This window comes from Volvox carteri (genome assembly GCF_000143455.1).
Source record: "Volvox carteri f. nagariensis unplaced genomic scaffold VOLCAscaffold_53, whole genome shotgun sequence".
NCBI lineage: Eukaryota > Viridiplantae > Chlorophyta > Chlorophyceae > Chlamydomonadales > Volvocaceae > Volvox > Volvox carteri.
The window spans coordinates 907,643-920,078 of NW_003307596.1; the positions used below are offsets into that span (position 1 = coordinate 907,643).

General features: G+C 56.0%; 2 protein-coding genes across 2 annotated transcripts; both read left to right on the plus strand.

The window, feature by feature from the left end:
- Positions 1-159: 159 nt before the first annotated feature.
- Positions 160-4,765, plus strand: VOLCADRAFT_76853 (uncharacterized protein). The gene is made up of 11 exons (XM_002955593.1): positions 160-256; positions 389-487; positions 669-704; positions 887-939; positions 1,341-1,557; positions 2,026-2,148; positions 2,562-2,624; positions 3,028-3,090; positions 3,312-3,431; positions 3,653-3,730; positions 3,920-4,765. The coding sequence occupies exons 1-11, from the start codon at positions 227-229 to the stop codon at positions 3,962-3,964; spliced, it is 927 nt and encodes a 308-aa protein (XP_002955639.1). The 5' UTR covers positions 160-226; the 3' UTR covers positions 3,965-4,765.
- Positions 4,766-5,664: 899 nt separating this feature from the next.
- Positions 5,665-10,509, plus strand: VOLCADRAFT_66043 (uncharacterized protein; the record flags this gene model as incomplete). Its single annotated transcript, XM_002955594.1, has 10 exons — positions 5,665-5,866; positions 6,068-6,201; positions 6,278-6,353; positions 7,051-7,136; positions 7,778-7,867; positions 8,187-8,342; positions 8,743-8,870; positions 9,206-9,316; positions 9,977-10,058; positions 10,330-10,509. 10 exons carry the CDS (start codon positions 5,665-5,667, stop codon positions 10,507-10,509), a joined length of 1,245 nt encoding a protein of 414 aa, XP_002955640.1.
- Positions 10,510-12,436: the final 1,927 nt, after the last annotated feature.

A 12,436-nucleotide genomic window follows, 5' to 3' on the forward strand; every position in this document is an offset into this window, starting at 1 on the left:
GAAGTGATCAACGATATAAAGCCAATACTTATGTGATAGTCAAACTCGGGCGCATGGAATCCCCACTGCATGTGAGCCCATTCTACCTGTCCCGCAATCCTCGACACCGTATTACGTTAATACATCGTTATCAATTGCGGGCATCAAAGTTAGACCCTTGGCTTTTATCAGAAAACACTGTAATAAAAACTCAGGGGAACGCAGCTGGTCACAAGGATTGATAGAAATGGCAGAGGCTAACGGCAGCAGCAAGCCGGTGCGTGGTTACCCTAGCATATGGTATTTAAGTATCAAATTAAAGTTTGCTGTTCACATGTTCTCGTGCGCACGGTATCGAAGCTGATCTTGGATACAAACGAGCTTATTGCGTGGGTACGCACTCGCGCAGGTTTTCCTGATTTTTGGCAAGTCGGGATGGATTGGTGGCCTTCTCCAAGAGGTGCTGAAGGAGCAGGGAGCGGAATTCCACCTCGCCGATGCAAGGCTGGTGCGCATGCGGCGCGCGTACCCAGAAACCGTGCGATGAAAGCGTTGTTCACCTCCCCCAATGCGACACTAGGTATTGTGTAGGTGTACTCATGGTGGAAACGCTAAGCGCACTGTCTGACAGAGACCCCTTCTCTAGTTGCAACGGGGGTTTGTCGACTGTGATGTGCCCCTATTCGCAGGAGGACCGTGCGGCAATCCTTGCGGACATCGAAAAGGTGGGTCTCGCATACGCACCACGTATACGCACCAGGTTCGTCCCTCAGGTGTCAGAATGGCGGTTTCCTTGTGAACCGTGTATGTATCTAGTCCTAACCCCTTCAAGGTTCCGGGCCGTACCTCCCATAATCCATTCGTAGTGAGCTTGTTGTCATCACCCACATTTGCTTCCTTTCCGCAGTACAAGCCAACCCATGTGCTGAGCGCGGCTGGTGTTACTGGGCGGCCCAATGTGTAAGTCGAGGAAGGGTTCCTGTTGTGGAGTCGGGGGCATCACGCGAGCGTGGGCCACGTCAGATGGCACGGGACCGTTGTACGCAAAGGCTTTGAAGGCGCCTGCTCCAAAGGGGCCGGCCCGGCTGTCGCAGCCGGGTGGAGGCGCATGCTATTGGCTTTGCTTTCATGCTCGTGGGTGGACGGCGTAATCTCCCATTAGTATATGATCTGCCCTCTCTTAGTGCGTTCCGCTGAGTGGGACTATTTAATGGTAATTGTATGGCATGGAGGGTGGCATGCTTCCATAAACCGTTCTGGATTGATGCCCCTTTCTCTTTCTCGCCTGAGGTACCCTTCCGTTTTTTAAACGTCCATGCAATCGTGCTGCTGCTGCCATCGCCGCCTCCCATCGCCTGCAGCGACTGGTGCGAATCGCACAAGGTTGAGACGATTCGTGCCAACGTCGTCGGCTGCCTCAACCTTGCGGATGTGTGCAATTCGCACGGTCTGCACATGACGTACTACGGCACCGGGTGCATTTTCCACTACGACGAAGACTTCCCGGTGAACAGTGGCAAGGGCTTCAAGGAGAGCGACAAGCCCAACTTCACAGGGTCATACTACTCTTACACCAAGGTACGGGAGCCGCCTTGGTAGCGACGGCATCCGGTTGCTGGTGCCCGTATATGGGCGAGGCTGGAGGGCTTTCGGTCTAGTTCAGACCTGGAGGGATTGATTTGGTTTTCATGAGAGGCCTCCGCTACAAAGGAAGCACCTGCAAGCTATAAAAAAATAGTCTTTGTGGCGCGGGCGCACTAACCCGGGGGCGGAGGGTTGTATTGCTGTCAGCGAAGGGAAACGTGGTGCACGTCGCGGGGAGCCGGACATGGTATTCTGTCAGGATTCAAGGCGATCCAGGAGCACGATTAACCTCTTGCGTGCTTGGAGCCTCCAGAGCAAACTTACCTCCCTCCTGTTGGAGCGTGTGGGCGATTCGTGTCTGGTTTCCGTCTACCCGCCGCATAGATTTTCAACTCAGTTCAAAAATTGGGTTTGTGTTCAATCCAACCCAAACCCTCAACCACAACCCAAACCACTTCCCAGGCAATTGTGGAGAGCCTGTTGAAGGAGTACCCCAACGTCCTCACCCTGCGTGTTCGCATGCCCATCGTGCCCGATCTAACCTACCCTCGGAACTTCATCACAAAGATTATCAAATACGACAAGGTACGACCTTTGAACGTGGCCTCCTGGACCGGTTTCCGCATGGCGGTTTTGTTGAATACACAGACAGTGTGTGGGCGGGTGTATCTTTCTGAAGCCTTTTCCGGCCGCTGCTGTTACGTCTGGGTAGGCAACCCTAGCTAAGGGGCCCAGCGTGACATCCGATGCATCTGGCCGTACCAAAGCTTGGTTGCGAGCTAACCTTTGGGCTGCTGGCAAGTGCTTCGGACTGACTGACGGCGTTGTGCGCGGTTTTGCACCTTTTCGCTCGTTTGCCCCTTTTGCGTGTGAAGTTCACGTGTTTCGATTATGATGCATCTGAAGCTGAATTTTTAACGCTTTATAGGCCTTAGGCCTATGGTCTGGGCAAACCGCTGGTCTGCGTCACAATTCATCAGGACTATTTCTTTGCGCAGGTCATCAACATCCCCAACTCGATGACTGTGCTTCCAGAGCTGCTGCCGATGTCTATTGAGATGGTGAGAAGGGGTCCTCTTTGTTGGCAGGAAAACGAGTGGAACGAGCAGTCCCCTTGGGAGTCCACCTTGGAAATGGGTTGCGGAACAAGTATGTTGAGAAAAGAGTTATGTACGGGGGACCTCCCAGGGTGTGGAATCCAGAAGATGACCCCCTGCGAAGTAGGCCCCGGCAAGTGACGCAGTTCAGTTCTGGGGAGTGGGGTGGTTGGGGGAGGGGCCGACTGCCGTCAGCGAAAGATAACGAGAGAGCAGCTTGATAGAGCTACAGAAGTGGGGCTAATGGGAGGGGGTTGCCTCAGTCCTAGCAAAGCAATCCTTATATGCTTCAAAAGTTGAGTCTGTTGCTGCCTGTTTGGCCCCCCTCATCTCCTCGTCCCCTGCTCCCGTGGTAATCCTCAAACAGGCGAAGCGCGGACTAACAGGCATCATGAACTTCACGAACCCTGGAGCCATCAGCCATAACGAGGTGAGGCTCTTGACCCGCCACCACAATGCCACGCTAGCAGCCCTGGAGCCGTGAGCCAGTTTGCCAGCACTGGCTTCTGGACTCGCGCATGCTGGGTCGGCTGACATGTCCATCATGTCCGGAAGCGAGATGCAAACACGTCCTTTTGCTGCATCGTCGCGGATGCAAGACGCACAGCCTCCACGCCTTCTCAACACCGTGCGGTAAACCGATGCGCGCAGATCTTGGAGCTGTACAAGGAGTACATCGACCCCGAGTTTACATGGGCCAACTTTACTGTGGAAGAGCAGGCCAAGGTCATCGTTGCACCGCGCTCTAACAACCTTTTGGACACGGCGCGGGTGGGTTGTGGCTACGTTTTTTCGATTTTGATTGTGGCTGCAGACCGTGCATCAGGATTTTAAAGGGACTGTGGTTATTGGAGCAGCTTGTATGTGTAGGCAGTGCCCCGGGGCAGGCCCCCATGGTCCCTATCCCCTATCAGCTGCGATTTCGCATTCGGCGTATCTAATCCATACTTATCCGCTTGCTGTCCCCGCGTCAACTCGGTCCATCCTGGCAGATTCAAGGCGAGTTTCCGGAGATCCTGCCGATTCGCGAGTCGCTCATCAAGTATGTCTTCGAGCCGGCGGCACAGAAGGTGACCAAGACTTTTTGCTGTGTTGTGCCTGGCCGCAGCTTAACCTATTGATGGTGTTTAATTTCTAGGTTCAGCCAAAGATGCGTGTGTCCAGGTTCACTCTTATCCATGTTGTGGATATTTGTGGCCCGTAGTTCCTTATCCGTTCGTCTGTTATACTGCTCCTGCCCCTGTATCCGATGCCTGCAGAAGGAGGAGGTGTGCAAGGCGGTTCGCGAGATGCGCGGCCGGTAATACAACTGTAGTGAGGCACGAGATGGTGCACTTGCATCCGTCGTTTAATACCAGTCGAGGACTGCCGGATATGGCTACGGACTCTCTGGCTACATTCAAGTGCGGCCTTGCGTCTGCATCGCCATTTGCCATCGCTGGACCCCATCCCGGCGCCTCTCTGTCCAAGCTTCTTCTTGTACCCAAGTGGCCAAAGCTTTGGTGTTCATGTCATTTTGCGGCGTGCGTGTCTGCTAGGAGAAACGTCCTTGGCTGTGCATGGCTTTCTACTCTCCCTGCTGCCGAGCGTGCGATATGGAAGATATTGTTGGTGTGACTTGTAAACGCAGCGGTGTATGGGCGTGTTGTTATAAGCGTGCGCGAAGCATTGAGCTAATGAAGAAGCTGATTTTGAGGGTCGTGGCCATACGGGGTTAGGCCATGGGTTTTGGGAAGGTGGAATGTGTCGACAGTCTACAGTTAAGTCTACAGTGAAGGGGTATGGTAAATCCTAACCTACCCCCAAACTGATGTTTTCGTTTCGGGTCCAGAGGTGCCTTTGTCAGAGGACAGGATGTTGCGATATGGAATGTCAATATAATCCTGCTCCTCACTATGGGACCTTGTCATATGCTAGTTGAAATGCAGGAACCATGCTCGGGGACCAGTGCACAATTAACCTGGTACCATATGTAAGCAGGTGACACCTGTTTTCCAAGGGTTCCAATTTTACATGCGGTGAGCGTTTTCCTTTCCGGACCAGGGTGTGGTCGCATGTCGTCATGCTGTACGGCGCTTTTGCCCGCCTGTAAGTCACACTTGAATAACTACGGAGACGGTTGTCATCAGGATGCCAATAGACCCTGCATCAGCTCACATAACTAATGCTTATCAAATTACCTTTTCGCATACTGGACGGAAGCATCACAAGGAACGTAAAAGACAATGGGACTTATGTGATAAGGATGAGGAGCAAGACGGCTGTTCTTATGCTTTTGTTGCTGTGGCGCACAAGGGTCACACCACCCTACACCTTATGGGGAAATGGCGGGAACTTATGCGTTCCACGAAAACTAACACACCTTCGTGCAGCGGCACCGCAGGCCAATATTCATACGTTGCGTTATTTTTGCTCTAGCGACCTCACCAACCCATCCTGACCCCTGGGTCACAGTCCAATTTTAATTATTGCGTTGAGATGTGTTTTATAGAGTCCCACTCGACGCATCCAGATGCATTAAGAACGTGGGCTATAATTTCCTACAGCCAAAGCACATTAAGAAGACAGTAAAGATGACCGAATTACTCACATTGTGGCTATCTACGCGCTTTGAGCCCAGCCTCAGGTTTGCAACAGTTGATCTCTTCACGAAACCCTGCTCATGTCAGGATATCGCCGGGGCCGCGTGCATGACTTGGGTTGTCGTCAAACTCACCGGCTGAGAGGGTACAGTCGTCCAGTGTTCTTATGGAATTACACGGTTACTTACGTCTATCTGCAAGCAGTCTTCTACAACCCTGCTCATATGATTTGGGTGGGCTTCTAAAAACTTTGGCTCATGGCCTGTTTCGGAGCCGAAGTTTTGGTTCAAGCATGCTGTCTCGAAGTCCAGTATAGCCTGCTACACATAAGTTCTTTCACATTATACATGGATTAGGAGGGAATAGGGTCTATCCTTTAGTGTTGAAGACCGACTGAGCAACGCAACTGAGTAGCCGCAAACATGAAGCCAGCTGAGAAAGTAGTAGCCTACTTTTATGATGACGATATTGGCAACTATTGTTACGGTGGTGGCAATCCTATGCGACCGCACAGAGCGCGTATGTGCTACACGCTGGTTGACAGTTATGGGCTCACCAAGAAGATGATGGTTCAGCGACCGCGCGCCAGAGAGTTTGAGGAGCTAACGCAGTTCCATGCAGACGGTATGCTACGTGTAAACCGGCTTGAGGCATGCTTGCGCGTAGACTGCCGGGACTGCGGCGTTGCTAGGGGCATTCTCGCCGGCCCTTATTCCTTATCAGGACCTGGCCTCATATAGGGGACGCCTAATAAACCAACCTGTTCTAAGGGCTTATCTGTGCTTAAAGGCCGCCAACCAGCTCCCCTCCCGCCCACTGACCCAGATTACATCAACTTTCTGCGGGGAGTTACACCGAATATGGTTGACGAGAACATGACGCAGCTTCGACGCTTTAACATGGGCATAGCTGGAGAAGCTGACTGCCCGGTCTTCGACGGGCTGTACGAGTACTGTCAGGTGAGTTGAGGAGGAACTGTTTTGCGTCTTCGGGACACTAGCGGGCACGGTGTTCAGCTCGTAACAATTTGTGCAGGTGTACGCTGGGGGATCAGTTGATGGAGCTGCTCAACTGGCGAGCGGCGCCGCGGAAATCTCATTCAACTGGTCCGGTAGGTGCATGCAGGCTGGTCAGAGCTCTGTTTAAGGAGGCTGTGCGTTCAATCAGGTCACCCGAATTTCCAGCAGTTAAGGTCCATAGTTATATGGTGATCCTTGAGAGCGTGCTTTCGTTTCTCAGAGACCCATGCGCACAGGGCATGTCCGCCAAGCGGCAGCTGCAGCAGCGATCACCACAACGCACTATCCTCCCGCTTCCCTCGTGCGATGTTCTCATTATGGGCAGCGTTAAGAGGTTTTGTTTCCCACAGATGCGCCAGATTTTCAGCACCCAAGCCCTGACCCCTCCTTGTCTCGACAAGTCGTCCTGCACCATTAGGCCATGGCACCACACGCCGAAATGGAGTTTGCGTTCTGCGGCTCGACCCGTCGCTCTTGCCACACCCTCCTATACGTTTGTTAACACACACAACATATGCCATGTCAGACTTAGCGGTCGTAGAATCAAGCGCTCCCGCCTGCAGTTTCCCACAGGTGGTGATTCACATGTGGCCCTGACCCACCAGCCGTGTCCGTTGCGGTCTTTTCATAACCCTTGGTCCCGGCCGGCCTGCTGCTTCCACACAGTAAACAACTGACACGTCGATCAACCTGTCGGTACTTGTTAACGTGCACCGGTTGGTTTCCCATCTTCCACATTTTCGCATGTTCTTACCCTCCTGGGGGCAACTCCTAATTCAACTGCCGCAGGTGGTATGCACCACGCCAAGAAGGCGGAGGCATCGGGGTTCTGCTATGTGAATGACATCGTCATGGCTATCCTCGAGCTACTCAAGGTGGGCGTCGTGTGCGCCCATGCGCTGCACGGGCTTTGAATCAAACAAGGGGAAGAGGGATGGGAAACCGTACAGAGTAAGAGGGGCTCAGGGAAGGGGCGGCTAGGCAGAACAAGGCCGGGCCCCGACGTTACCTAAGCGCGAAAGGCTTGGCTAGGCCTGAGGGAGGGCGAGGAAAATTGGGGATGAGGAAGAATGACTGGGTCTGTCTGAGGGGAGACCGATGTGCGTGCAGGGCTCCGAACGAGGGAGGGTGCGAGCGGTGAAGGGAGGGAGGGAGGGAGAGAAGGGTCAGAGCAAGGGGCAGGTAGTGGCCTGTGTGGTGGCGCCGTTGCCATGCGGCAATCGCTGTCCTCGGGACACTCGAGGAGACCGGCAGGGTGTCAGGCTGTGCGGATAATGACGCGGATGATGGCCAGCATGTTAAAATGCAACTCCCAGTCACGGGCCGATCTCCCTATTGCGGTCCTGGCATACGGCCAATTTTTCGTTGTGAAGTTCGTCCAAAGTTCGCCACTGCTTTTTTCATAGCTTCCATGGAGCAGTGATGGGGGCGCAGTGCCGGCTTTTTTGGCGCACTTAAATTAGCCGTACTCTTGTCGCACTCACTGCGGACGACCCGATCCCCGGTGCAACCGCAGACGTATGCGCGCGTCCTTTATGTTGACATTGACATCCACCACGGGGATGGCGTGGAGGAGGCGTTTTACCTAACTGACCGAGTAATGACGGTGAGACGAGAGGCGCTACAACTCGAGGGAGGGTTGGTTTAAGAAAAAGATAAAAAAAGACAAATGAATCTAGGGGTGGGGTGGGGTAAAGGGAGCACAGGGGCGGTCGTGGGGTGATGGCGATGTTTGCTGCTCGCTTGCGGGGGTTATGGGCACGTGCCGTAACGACTATCCAAGGGACGTAGGAGGGGCAGATAGCCAACTGAGTTAAGTGGGGAATGCCGACTGCAAGGATGGGGTGCTAGCCACGCTGCAGCAGTTGCTTCACCCTGGGCTTCGGATTTCTGGTCTGACAGGTTCTGGCGCTGTGTACCCACAGGTGTCGTTCCATAAGTACGGCGAGTTCTTCCCTGGTACTGGCGCGCTGGATGACATTGGGTACGGCAAGGGGAAGTACTACACGGTTAACGTGCCGCTAAAGGACGGCATGGACGATGACTCGTACCGGCTGGTGTATGAACCTATCATGCAGAAGGTAACATGTTGAGCTCTGCATGGCTTGGTGCGGGTGGTGTAGGGGTTCGAGGGGGGTTAAGGAAGCGATGAAGGGGATCCAACCGCGCACATTGGAATTAGGGAACGGCAGCAGTGTAAGGGATCGCGGGCTGTTTGCTCAAGGAAGGAAGCGCAACATCGCTGAGTAATATGAGCGCCCGTTCTAACATCAGCCCTTGAGCTTTGGTGCAGCAATGGTCTGCCCTTGCTTAGCATGGCGCAACCCCAGCCGCTGACTCGGCATTGGCGTACCCCTGTACCCTCAGTCGCATCATTGCCGAACCGCCGAACCTGCAGTCCGCTTTTTAGCCCTTGACCCTTTTTCAAACTTTCACATCCCGTCATTCCGCCCCCTCACTTCCATTCCTCCCGTCCGCTAGGTGATGGAGATGTACCAGCCGGGCGCCATTGTGATGTGCTGCGGGGCCGACTCGCTGTCGGGTGACCGCCTGGGCTGTTTCAACCTGTCACTGGAGGGCCACAGCAACTGCCTGGAGTTCCTGGCGAAGTGGGTGATTGGGGTGCTGGGTGGGCTCCGGGAAGAGCTGAGAGGTGTGTGGGGGCCGGGCGTGTTGAGCACATGTATAAGATACAAACGTGATGCAGGCAGTTCAAAAAGGGGAGAAGTTGGAGCGAGGCCAGGCAGGAATGGACCCAGGTCGTGGCGGCGACCGAAGGCAGCGGCCACCAGATACCGTCTTTCCCTTCCCCTTCTGTCCTTCTGCCGGTTTCGCTACTGCTTGGTACCACGGCTTTTCCACCGCCGTTGTCGTTGTAAATGCGCTGATGTTTGCGTTTGGATACATGGTTTTTTTACCTCTTTTTGACTCCAACCCAAATCAGGTTCAATGTGCCCATGGTGATCCTGGGTGGCGGCGGCTACACCCTGCGAAACGTGGCTCGGTGCTGGTGCTACGAGACGGGTCGGATGATGAACATTGACCTCCCGGATGGGTGAGTGGGCGAAGTGGTAGGGGGTTAGGCGAGTGACTGCACTTGGGTTGACACACGAAAGTGTGGGTGAGTGGCTGGGTTGGTGGGTAGATGTAATACTGTATAAATGTCCCGTAGTTCAACAAATTTTGCATATGTCTCCCAAGCTGGCGTCTTCTGGCCGTCCGTGTCACCCATTGTTGCCTTACGGCTCCTTCCGCTCCTTCCGGCTTCATACTTGAACTTGTTGCTGCCCCTGGTGGCACCCCGGACGGGATGTCGCTGTTGCTCCGCAGGCTTCCTGAAAAGGCCCTGGATGACTTCAACATGTAAGAGGGGTCTGGGGAATCTAAATTGGGGGTGGGGAAGACAGGTTGGCGGGAAGGTGTTTTCGTGGAAGATGATCTCTCCGTGTGTGCCTTTCCCCGAGCAAGGTAAAGCACCGCATCACACAACCTCGTTAGACTGCCCGTCTCCCCCCGTTCCACCACCAAGCTGCCACACCACACCCCGGGGTGATGTTCCCCGCACGTCTTGCTCTTGGCTGGTCGAATCCCCCCCATCCACTCACCCCGTCATTGCTTTGAACTCTAGCAGTCTGCAACAACAATCGGACGCCCGGTAATTGTTTTCCCTTCACGTGACGGGTCCCTTCCCGTCCCCTGTCCCCCTCCCCCGCAGGTATCTAGACACCCAACGGCTGCGTATCGCTGTGTCCAACATGAAGAACGCCAATGAGCGGCAAGAGCTGGAGCAGATCAAGGTGGGTGGAGCAGGGCAGGCGGGGCGCGGAGGTGTGGGGTTGGGCAGCGTGGAGATCGGAACTCCGGCCTTCCGTAGCCGTACGGATCCTTCTTACCGTGCAATCTCTTTAGCCCTATCTTGCCCTCGTATCTCCATCTCCCTCTCTCTCTCACTCCCCACCTCTCTTGCATTCCTTTTCACCATTTTCAGTTTCCCCTCCCCTCTCGGTTCTGTCCGCTCCCGCCAAAAATCCCGTTTGGTTGTTCTTTTCCTTTTCGTCTGCTCCTCAGACCGCTGTGTTGGAGCACCTGAGCCACCTGCCGCCAGTACCCAGCGCCCAGATGGCCTATGTGCCGCCCCGCATGGGGAGGGTGAAGGCGGAGGAGGGGCTTCCGGAGGAGGATCCGGACGTGCGAGGGGGCGGCCAGGCGCACACGGACGCTCGCAGGTGGGGAAAGGGCTGGGTGTAGGGTGATATGAGGGATGTCGCGGGAAATCGGTTTGGGATGATGTTGTCGGAACGCACGAACGGGGGACGCCGGAGGTCCTAGTGTAGTGAGCGAAGGCTTCAGACGCGGAGCAGCCCAGGTAGGCAGCTGGAGGCTGGTGGATGGAATGGTAACCGAGGGGGACCTCTAGTAGGAGTCCTCGTCGTCGGGTGTGTACGTTGGGTTTGTGTGGATACGGAGCATGAGTAGATGGTGTGACGGGCCTGTCCTGGCCTCGAGACACTGCCTTCCCACCACTCTTTTATATGTCCAATATTGCAGCAGCAATAATAACAACAGCAACAGCTTACTGATCCCTTGCATTGCGCGCACGTCCCCTCTTCCCCGTCCTTCCTCTCTTTCTCTGGATGCGGCCTACCGTGGCTGGCGGACGGTTTGGCGGGTCTGGATGCTGGTGGAGCAGGGTCCGTGAGGGTGATGAGAGCGACGGCGAGGAGGGCAGCGGCCGGGGGGGCTTTGGAGACGACCCTTCGTCGCTGCATGGGGGAAGGCTGTTCCGCAGGTTTCCTGCGGAGGGGGCCACCGCCACCGCCGGGGCCGCTGGTGCTGCGGGAGGAGGAGGAGGGGGTAGCCGGGGTGCGGACCAGGTGTGTGTGTGGCGGGGTTGGGTGGAAACATGGGTATGCGGTGCCGTTCCGCTGCCGCCGACTTCAGCATAGGTGCCAATGCCGTCCCCGCCCTTGCCCTGCTGTATGCGCCGTTTTCCAGCTGACTCCTTCGTTCAATCACCGCATATTATCACTCCATCCTCCTACCAGTCCTTCTGTGGTCTTGCCTTGGCCATTTGCGTTTCGGTTCTGATCCGGAACTACTTCCGGGTCTACTTCCGTCTTTTCCTTTCCACCACTAACCCCAGAGCCCCCCCTCGTCCCGGTGGTCATCTGCAGTCGGAGGACATGCAGGGCGTTCAGATTCAGGCGCAGGCTCAGGCTCAAACCCAAGTTCAGGCACAGCCGCAAGCTCAGGCGCAGGAGGCCGCAGCGGCCGCGGGTCCGATCATGGATGCCGGGGTGCGGCCGCCGCCAGGCACGGGCGGTGGCGGCGGTGCTGCCGCCGTCGGCCCTGCTGCGCCACCTCCGGCGCCCGCACCACCGGCCCCGCAGCGACCGGAAGTAAGCCCCCACGTGGACATGGTCGCCCTGACTCGGTCACAGCAGGCGGCAGTGGCGGCGGCGGTGGCGGCGGCGGACCCGAGCACGCGACTGGCTGTAGTACAGCAGCTGGTCGCCAATGCGGCGGCTGTGCAACAGCAGCAATATCAGCAGCAGCTAGCGGCACGAGTTGTAAGTCTAGGGCAGGTATTGGGCGGTGGGTGGTGCGTCTCACTTCCATTTCCACATACACGAGTAGGTTCGGCACCTCACTTCTTTGAAGGACAGCAAATCCAACTGAGGAAAGTCGGAACACAAGCCAGGCGATAGGGGTAAACGCACGTAATGAATATGTGAGTGGTCAGTCAGTAGCGGCCTCTGCTTGATGCCTTTTATGCCCGGCCCTTCTTGTCCCTTTTGTCCGCGCGTCGTCATGTTCGCACGTGCGCGTCCCTTCTGCAAAAGGATGTCAAGATGGAAGGCGGTGGTGGCACTGTCGGCTACGCAGCTGCTGCCAACGGCGGCTTTGCCGGGTTCGCCAACGACGCCGCAGCCGCCGCGGCCGCAACCCGTCTGCAGGCCGGCGAGGGCGTTGTGGCTGACGGGCAGCAGGCGGCCGCGGCTGCCGCGGCCGCCGTGGCAGCGGCGGCAGCAGCCGCAGCGAGCCGCGGCGTGAGGCTACCCTCGGGGACTATGGGCTTGCCGGGAGGGTACGGCAGCGCTCCGACGGGCAACGACGGGCACGGGCCTTACGACCAGTACTGAGGGTACGGCAACGCGTATACGGAACTCCCGGC

Coding starts and splice junctions, on each gene's coding strand:
- VOLCADRAFT_76853 (XM_002955593.1), top strand. CDS start 227: ATGGCAGAGGCTAACGGCAGCAGCAAGCCG. Junction 257..388: donor CTAACGGCAGCAGCAAGCCG/GTGCGTGGTTAC, acceptor GCACTCGCGCAG/GTTTTCCTGATTTTTGGCAA. Junction 2,149..2,561: donor AGATTATCAAATACGACAAG/GTACGACCTTTG, acceptor TTCTTTGCGCAG/GTCATCAACATCCCCAACTC.